This window comes from Poecilia reticulata, linkage group LG21, assembly GCF_000633615.1.
Source record: "Poecilia reticulata strain Guanapo linkage group LG21, Guppy_female_1.0+MT, whole genome shotgun sequence".
NCBI lineage: Eukaryota > Metazoa > Chordata > Actinopteri > Cyprinodontiformes > Poeciliidae > Poecilia > Poecilia reticulata.
Genome location: NC_024351.1, coordinates 21,872,663 through 21,882,813, shown reverse-complemented (window position 1 = coordinate 21,882,813; position 10,151 = coordinate 21,872,663). Strand labels below are relative to the sequence as shown.

The 10,151-nt window shown below is 41.0% G+C and overlaps 1 protein-coding gene across 1 annotated transcript in view; it reads left to right on the top strand.

Annotated features, from left to right (window-relative positions):
- ptchd4 (patched domain containing 4) overlaps nucleotides 1-10,151 on the top strand; it is a 40,844-nt gene that overhangs the window by 4,633 nt on the left and 26,060 nt on the right. Inside the window, exon 2 of the mRNA XM_008398570.2 lies at nucleotides 4,886-5,381. Within this exon, the coding sequence (XP_008396792.1) occupies nucleotides 4,886-5,381 (496 nt within the window). The remainder of the gene's footprint in view (nucleotides 1-4,885; nucleotides 5,382-10,151) is intronic.

Below are 10,151 nucleotides of genomic sequence, written 5' to 3'. Positions count from 1 at the left end.
ACACACACACACACACATTTCACTCAAACATTCAGATGTCAGACAGGAAATCTCGTGAAACCTCTCAAGCAAACAACAGTTCAGAATGGCCGACTGGGAAGAAGTAATGACAGTACTGTGCAAAATATAACAGAGAAAAAAAACAATGGAAAGACGTTTCTAAGATTCAACAGACATTCTGGTGTGCCATGGCWGTTYGTTTTGTCTCCTCTATTTTACATTAGCCTTCGTGTTTCCGCCACCTCGCTTTCTGATCGACTTCACGTCACATTCAACAGGCTCCGCTCTCGTTGGACTTCGTAAAACACTACAAGACAATCCAACACGGTGAATATCCYTGATAATGCAAATCACACAGAAGGAAAACCTCTTAAGATTCTCTTTAGAGCCATCTTGATAATCGGGGCATCATTAAGATCATCAGAAGAAGGAAATGGGGACAAAAGTCGACATTGCAAACTAGGCATTTGGTGTTAAARTAAAGTACTTTCATTAGCGTCTGTTCAACTTTGTGTCATTTTTTCAGTTCAGTTCAAGTTCTTTCTTTAGCATCAATTCACAACATTTTACAGAAAAGTCAGTTTAATCCAATCATATGTCCATTCCACATAGCTGACATCCAGCACGGTGTTGGATGTGTTGGGTACCTCGTCACTCCTGCTTGCTGCTGTTATTAAATCCGCTCCCTTTGAAGCCTGACATTTTTTTTGTTTGTTTCTACTGAAAAAAGATTCGCCGACCGGCACGTCTTCATTTGCCGTTCTGTAAATTCTATTTGTCTCTCTGTCCTCTGCACTAATGGAAAACTCAGAGCAACTCAGATCACAAAACGCTATTATCTCTAAAATGTCTCAGCCCAAGTGGTGTTTTGCCATTTCAGAACATTCGCGAGCGAGAGAGCCCGAGTACAGTGGGAATTTGATCTTGGTGCCGAGTGTGTGAGATGACAGAAAGTGTTTTCCATTGAAAATTGTTCACACACTGWGTCGTGTGATTTAGTCAGTGTGACTGGGCATTTTCACACAGTGTGTGTGATGGCAGAGGTTGTGAAATCACTGCGACTGCCGAGCGTCATGTTCAGCTTTGAGCTGAAATGTTTGCACAGAAGTTCATATTGCTGCCATGGTATACTTTAACTTTTTTTTAAAAATTATCATTAAATCAGTGTCAACAGCTAACTCAGAATCAGACTCAAAACTATGAAAAAAATACCAAACTAATTATAATTTAACTTTAACTTTTAACCAAACAAACAAACCCCCTCCCCCGCCCTCAAAAAATATTTCTGCATTCTACTAAAACTAAACTTTTGAGAATCAACTAATAACACCAGACAGCAGCTAAAAGAGCTAAAACAAACTGGTATATGATGAAATAATCATGGTAATAAAGCATAAAATTAACCTAAACATTTTTTTCCAAAGAACACACCCAGGTTCTGCTGAAACCACAACATAGAGAGAATAGGTGAATGAATCTGCTGAACCGTGAATAGGCGGCTCCTCTGAAATTTCCAGGTTGTATAATCTGTTCACCTTGGAAAGAGAGAGGATGAGGTGATATTTCAGCTGTGCTGAATTAGATTTATTTAACAAAACTGCAATGAAAACACTTTTTTTGCATCATGAAGAACAACCGGATGCCACTACTGGTGAAAATGATAACTAAGGTGAGAGGTGGGGGCTGAGGGGGGTGATGGAACTATCGTGAGAGCGTGCGGCACAATACGGGATATTTACGGGAAAATAGTAATAATGGAGCACGGCGGGAAAGGGGGATAAAAAAGAAGTTTCCTGGCCAAAATTAGAGACTTGACAGGTATGTGACTGAATTATGAATACATCTCATGTATCTGCTCCCATGACTTTTATTGACATAAAGCGTTAAATTTATTCACGTGTGATTTTAATTAAATGTGCTATTTAATGGAAATTGTTTTTTTGTTTTTTTACATTGGCAAATGTAAAAAGTGAACAATAGAAAGACAACATTTAAAGAAAAAAAAAACTCAAGTAATTTGTCTGATTTTAAAAGTTTGTTGGTAATCTGTGACGTGCTTTTTCACACCACTGCCGTGAAGCAGAAGTGGTGTTTGTCTCTCTCTCGCTCCCTGGCTGACCCTCATCTCCCTCTTGGCCTCCTGACGCTGAATCAGTCACTCCACACTTCGCCTTGTTCCTGAATCCCGCTTCTCTCTGCCTGCCTGGCTGACAGCCTGTCTGGGCTAATTCGTTTGCCTGACTTCTTACGCCTCATCCCGCTCTTTGATGTCAYGACTGGGATTTATTTCTGCACTTGTAATGGAGACGCTTTGTATTAAAAAAAAAAAGAGGGAGGGGKGGGGGGGGGGGGCTTCTTTTTGCTGAGCTCAACTTTAGCTCTGCTCCTGAGAGAAAGCGCTTCAAATATGAATCGTTGTTTTGCTGTCTGCTGTACTTTCATTTTGCTTGATCTTTAGAAGCTGGCAGGTAAATTAAAAATACATTAGAGCAGAGCAACAAAGCCATGCTAATAGAAAAATCCTATGGAAGTGGCTAAACAATGCACAATGAAGCTGATAATACGGGCTATGTTATTTGGAATGAAGTGAAATTACTGGGAATGATTTGAATTATTTACAAGTGAAGTAGAAACTGATTAAACTAGATTTTAATATTTAGAATAAAGTGTCTTGAACAAACCAAAAGTAACATTATTTAGTTGATTACACAGTTAGCATGTAAAATAGGCTTAGATAATATTGTGATTTAATAGGATTTATTTAAGTTTAATTTGGACAATAAATTATTTAAATCAATTTGAACTAATGGGCCTTGATTGGACATTAACTTTGTTGGTCAAGCTAAACTGAACTGGACTTAAAAAAACACCTTGCACATTATTTACGTTTTACAACATTCAAGGTTAACTTTAAGAGGAAATCGTTTTTATTCACAGTTGGAAGGCATCCCTGATAATTAGGCTGAATGACCTTGGTTGGGATTTTTCCTCATGGAGTTTGCATGTTTTCTCCTCGGATRCTCCGGGTTCCTTAAACCATCCTTTGGTAAAAGTTTGTGACCTGCCTCTTGAACCCCAGGCTTCCAAGCTTATAACAGGAAAAATACATATCAAGGAATACTTTGACTGGTAGTATTTTAAATCAGTTGCAGTGACAGACAAAAATCTTCCCCATTCTCATCTTTATGTCCATTTCCACGAACAAGAACAGAGGGGAGAASGCAGAACTGAAGAAACATTTCTAGCTTATTATTCTGTCCTATTATTCACCGTATCAGAGCCTGAACATGTCAGTTTAATGAAATGTTCAAATATTCACACAAAATTGTTATTTTATTGCTGAGATTTACTTGAAATGAGTTCGTATTGTTGGAAAATCATTGGCATGTTAATTGAGCATTGTACAATTACACAGTTGAAAGTGAAACTAAAGCTTGCACAGTGTTGCTAATCAACACTGTGCAGAACTATGATAGCATAGTTCTGTATGCTATCACATTGGCATACAGAACTTTGTTAAAAGCAGTAGCTCAGTGTTCATTTCTAGCAGTAGAGACTGCTACCACCCTACTTTCACGGTGAAAGTAGGGTGGTACGGTAGGGTACTGCGTACCCCTAAAAGATTTAGTGGGGGTACGCAGTACCTGCAAGAGAGGGGAGCGGCTGCAGCTCCCCTCTCTTGCAGTAAATGGGTTCACTGTGCAGCCGTGACTGATTAATTTTTCAAGAACAATCTAAAACACTACTTAATCAGTTAATAAATAGTTTTTTCTCATTTCATATKGTTTCTGAACTGTTYGTGCTTTGCTAGAGCAGCGGTGCRATACGTCGATCGCRGAAGGTTTTGAGTCGATCTCGGCTTTAGGTGACAAACTGAACGCMGCCAGGAGKCTGAGAGCAGCACGYCCTCCTCTGATTGGCTTAAAACGTTCATAGCTTTATTAAAGAACAACAACAACAAAATCAACAAAACATGTTCAAATTAATGACCCAACAACAACAATAATCATTACAATTTCAACAAGGTGTTGCGCAATTCTGTGCGTTTCGGTTCCATTACCAAAATAACGAGCAGAGCAGGAGATTAAAATGAACTAATCAACCACCTCTGTGTTCATGAGAGGCTTATTAATGATCGTAAAATAAATATCAAGCCAGAAAACCTGATATCGTAACGGACTTGATGTTTTTAACGTAATCTGTGCTCGRCTCCAGGAGCCCAGGTGGTTGCCGCGGCAACGGGTGTGCTTGAATGACAAAGAGAGAGGGAGAGTAAAAAGGTGCGAGTGGTTTAGTGTTGATCACCTGTTAAGGTTGTTTTACCTTTCTTTACCTGACGGGCCACTAAGTTTTACTTGCCCCTTTCCCCATAGGTTGAGCTTTATTTGTTTATTTACATAAGGTAGTTATGGTGACAGTAAAGAAGGATTAAGCTAGGTTTAGGACGCATTGAATTAGGAGTGCAGGGTTCGCACCAACAGCGCCATCGCTATTGCGCCTCACACACTATTGTTTATAAATGATAATGCCTGCCTGGTGGTAAGGTGCTTTGACAGTCCAGCAGCAGCTCACTGTGTTCTTGTGTTAAAAATGTTAAAAGTTATAAAAATCCTGATGGAAGAGCAGGCCTCATAATTTGGAAATTATAACTTGAGTCCAACAGGTGAGTGGTTCACATCTCCTCATGCCCAGTTCAACGCGTCCACTATCTAACTACCAACTTAATCTGTCTTTACTGTCACTATTACTGGTGTATAAAAACTGTATTTAAATAAACAAACGATGCTCAGCCTGGTAGGCCACCAAGCTTATGATTCACTGAGGTCCAAGTATCACATSCAAAGTTGTAATTTCAACTAATTTGAAATGTCTGAATTCTCTGCAGGATGGACGTGTGTCCTTCATCGGCCACCAGCTTGGAGGGGTGTCCTTCTCACCCAACAGTCGGGACCAGCAGGTCAAGTTTGCCCGGGCCGTCCAGATCACATACTACCTCCGTAGCATCGGCCCTGTGGTGCAGGACGTCATCGCAGAGCGCTGGGAGAACGAGTTCTGYGCTCTGGTTACCAGACTGTCCACGGCCGAGGCGCCACACCCGACCGACCAGCTCCACATCCAGTCACTCACTTCCTTCAGCCTTTGGCGGGACTTCCACCAGACCGGCATGCTGTCCAAAGGGGAGGTGCTGGTCAGTCTGGTTCTGGTGCTCCTGGCTGCCACCATCTCCAGCTCCATGAGGGACTGCCTGAGGGGGAAGCCTTTCCTCGGCCTCCTGGGCGTGCTGACCATTTGCATCGCCAACGTGACAGCAGCAGGGATCTTCTTCATATCGGATGGGAAGTTCAACTCCACACTGCTGGGAATCCCGTTCTTTGCCATGGGTGAGTGGAAACCTCGGGCTTCCTGAAGCTGGGTTTGGTGTGGCCTTATAGAGGGATCTACGAAGAGACATAGAGAACAGAGACATAAAGCTGGCAGACTGGGGTATTATAAAACTATAAAATTGTCATGAATGCCAAAGCTTTCATGCTAGTAGCAGAACTTTATCAGTAGCTGCGTTTCCATTGACGATACAAATGCACGATTTGACATTTCGAAAATAAATTTGTGATGCAACGAGCAGAGTTTTGCCCAGGAAACTTACTAAGCCTGATGGTAGGGACACTAGGGCGGTCCACCAGCGCCCCTCACGTTTTTGTGTTAGAAAAATGTTAAAAGCTACAGAATTTCAGAGCTGCACAATCAGGCATCATCACAATTTGGAAATACTAGCGTGTGATGGCAACGGACAGCTGCTGGAACGGWCCAATTAGTGCTCATCCCCTAGCGCCCTGTTCAGTGCGTCAAMTATAAACTTAGATTAAGCCATTTTTACTGTTACTATTGTATAAAAAACCCTGTTTAAAATAAACAAACAGCGCTTAGTCTGGTGGGCTTTTGGCCCGCCAGGCTAATAATACACTGGTGGAAACCCTGAGTATACAGTTTCTGAGACAAACTTCACTTTGACAAGAAACATTGTCATGTTTTTCATATCACAAGATATATATATATAAAAAAAACATTAARTGGAAAATCAAGGAAGTCTTCATGTATGGCAATTATCATTTATTGGGCTAATTGAATCTGCTGTCTTTGTTGCTTTTCCCCTCTGCTTCCGCTTATTATTCTTTCTCGTCGACTCCGTTCTTCTTTAGCCGTACCATGCTTACTTGTCTAACTTGCGTTTCTAAGGTCACGGGATCCCAGGGGCTTTACTACAGCTCTGCTGCAGGCGGGCTGACACAGCTCAAGTTTAAGTAAGATTCAGGAACAGGAGGCTGGATCAGCTCTCCGTGACCTACAGGCACAGGAGGAGGAGGAAGGAGGGTGTGAGAGGTGTGATAAGGTGATGAGAGGCGCTAAAAGGGAATGTCAAGGAGAAAAGAACAGAGAAAGAAATGTGTGTGTGACAACGAGAGGGAGCGATGCTTTGGTACGAGGAGGGGGAGAGAGGAGGATGAAGGATAAGATACACAGTGGGGGGGCAGGAGGGGAGGGGAGAGATAGGACGTGATTACAGAGCTGTGAACAAACATATGCCCCCTTAAAGATTTTCTTTGGTTCTTGCTTAAATGTTTTGTTTTAATATCAGTAGAAAAAAAAAGAAGTGAAGAATACATAACAATAAGGTTTTCACATTTTAGGGAATATTTCCCCAAACCAACCTGAGCTTTACTTGAACCGTAAATGACAATAACCTAACAACCAGGGGTGGAACAAGATCTTGTCACAAGATCACATGATATCATAATATTTCTCGTTGAGGTAAACCTCGTGCGGTGGCTGCAGCTTTGCCTGAAGAAGCTGGAACAGAAKATGTCCCAACTGTACTTGAATCATTTGTTTGGCAGAATTTTATGTTTCCAGTTGGAATTATAAATGCGACAGACAAGACATGAAAAATGTGTAAGTACTCCAAGTTGTTTAGATGCAAAAAGAGGAGGAAAGCGTTGCCATAACAACCGCTAGATGGATGTGTAAGGGTACGTTAAGCTACACGACAATCACAGCCCACTCTGTCAAAAGCAACTGGTAAATGTCGCACAGCAGACCATGCATAGTGAGAGAACTGTCTGAAGAGATGAAAACCAATCAGAAAACGAAAAATCGATTGGTGGCAAAATCTATAAAAATGCACAAGAAAGGCCTTTTTGTAGCATAATTTTATATTTGAAGTTTTCTTGAAAGTAATATTAAAATCTTGTTTCTTCTTGTGAGTTTTAGACATTGTTGCACCCCAACTAACAGCAAGTGCTGTCTATAATGACTGCAGGCATGGCAGGCTCTGTGTGTCTCGCCATAGCATCTATAGTGGGTTTGGTTCTGAAGTTGGATAAGGTTACTCTAAAACCTTAATTTAGTCTTCCCCSCCCACAATTCACAGATAGAACTACAATTGTTGAAAAAGATGCAAAAAATGTAACAGACAATCTGCAAGCGGTGGAAGGCTTTTTCACAACGATGTGAGTCTGTCACATTAAGATCAACCAATATTGTTCACTTGGGCTGTAGACCACATCTGGCCTGCTAATATTGGGCAAATATTTAATACCCCGCTAAAAACACTCATAGTTACCTGTCTTAATTATCCAAACATCAAATATACCTTACTGTGCATTCAGACGAACAGTGGAAACCGTTTCTGCACTACCACAGGAGCTAGCGTCTGCTGTGTTCCTGGTCTTCACTCTGGGGGGTTCAGCCAATCAATGAAAGTCAATGAAGCAAAACAAATGCTGCTCCTGGATTGGCTGCTTGCAAATGTTTCAGATATGCTGCATTTTCTTTTGAATATTTCAAAAGAAAATGGGCAAGTTTTCAGCGAATAAGTCAAAGTTGCATTCCAAAGAAAAATCCACAAATACTTCATTCTTTCCTATGGTTTCTTCATCCCTTTCTTCCTTTTATCCTTCCTTCTTTTCTTCCAYCTTACCTTTCATTTTTCTTTCAATCCTTCGTCTCTGCCATGGACTCAATCAAATCAAAACCTTGTTGTTGTCCTTTTGGCACCGACCACTACTGCAGCCTCCCCACTACACAGCTGAATGCACARTGTTTTTGCTGCTGGATACCCTTCATGACTCAACCTCCCTGGCTACTCACAGTTTGGTCAATTTAAATTTGAAAACATTTTGTTTTTTTCCTCAGAATCTTACAGATGTTTGACCAAACACCACGTTCTAAGTCTTTAATCTGGCCTAACATTAGCGTTAGATGTCTATTAACAGAGAAATTATTATTTCCACGGTTGTATTGTGGTGGTAGGTGACAGTCTGAAACAATGAGTCACATTTGAAATAYCCGCTGCAAAATGAGGAGTGGTATTTAAATCTGGACAAAGTGTCTTTGGGTAAACTGTGACAGTGTACACATCAATACGACAAAATGAAGTTTAAATGTTTTTTTTTTTAGCAAACAGTGTTGGGCACTGTTAGTTAAAAAGTTAATTACGCTAATCATAAATATTTGTTCTTCTGGTACTAAAACACGACATAAACAGTATTTAGCAGAAGCTAATGCTAAAGCACTAACTTCAGTTCAGATTATATCTGCTCATGAGATTACAACTCTGAAGCAAGCACCAACCCACTGAAAACTTTGTAGTATTCATCCGGATTGTGGGAATTGACAGCATTTGTCATGACAAGTAATCACTATGCTTGACTATAAAATCTCAACTGCTCGCACAGTGTGTGTATTCTGTACTGTGTGTACCCAAGTAAATGAATTTTTATAGAATTTATCCGGAAAAATTATTTAGGTTAAGCTCAGTGTGCTAATTGTTTTCAAAGTTATCAAACATGCTAACCCAAAAATTAGCTTTGCTATTTGTGCATTAGCAGATTAGTGGAAGTGTGCCCAGCACTGTTAGTACCAGCAGAGTGTTCCTGGTGTGTGAAGTGGAATGATGGCATTCTGGACATGTCACCTTTCACCCACTGCCTTCTACATAGCAAGACATCCAAGCGTCTTTGATTTTAAATATTGCCATGATATAACATTTTCATTTTGTATCTTTGCCCTGACTTTCTGTCAGCACTAGAATGACTGTGAGCTTCAGTCTTTCAGCCTGAYTTTTTTCCTGTCAGTTTGCAAGGATCTCTGAGGTCCCTCTGTAGTTAGCTGTGTGTTTTTCTTTCAGATAGACTAAAGTGCAATAGACCTCTAAGGGGAACACCGTGTAACAGCCAATCTCAGACCCATATGAATATTTGAGATAGTTGACAATATCTCAATGTCTYTTTCCGGCAGTGGCACAAAAACTGGATTACAGGCTTACACCAAGAGAACCTCTGCAGTTTAGTTTTTTTCATGCAGTCTCCCTGTACACCTTTACTGTGTCACCTTGTTTCACCTTAGAATCCTTCTGCTGAGTAGCGTCATTGCAGATTCCTCATGCTGAACTACTCTGAGGCAGCAGATGCTGGGAGTTAGCCTGAAGCTACAGGTATCTGGTGACTAAATCCTAACAAGTTACTTTGCGGATGCAGGGCTGCACAACACACACATCCACCTCTTCCTGCACATCCCTGTGATTCATCTGTGTTGCTGGTATACACCATAGACCTAATTATCTTATCGTAATGTAATCTCTTGGCCTCTCACTCTGTCCAGGTGTGTATGATTGCTATGTTTTGACAAAACTAAAACCAAAAGCAAAAATCATATTTACGAACTTTGAAAGACTCTAGTTATATTTGTTAAATTATTAAGTGGTTTAGTGGTGTGCTTCAGATCATTGTCATGCTGCCTGGCTTCAGTGTTTCTGAAAATTAGAATATTACATGAGTACTTCTGAAAAGTATCTTCCTTTCTATGTACACCATACTTGGTTGGGAATCATTTTGCGTGAATTCCTGCATCGGTGCGGCGTGGCATGGAGGAGGTCAGCCTGTGGTTCTGGTGAGGGATAATCTAAGCCCAGGCTGATGGCTGCATTGTTGGTTTTGGTGTCTCTCATCTTTGTCTTCACAATACTTTGTTGTAGTACCAGGTGTTACAAGAAAGCGATTTGATTGACTGCGAACCGCATTCGTAGGCTGTAGTTACCGATCACTTGCATCTCATTTCGCAGCCTGCCTGTGCAGCTGGTCTCCTCTTTCCTTCAC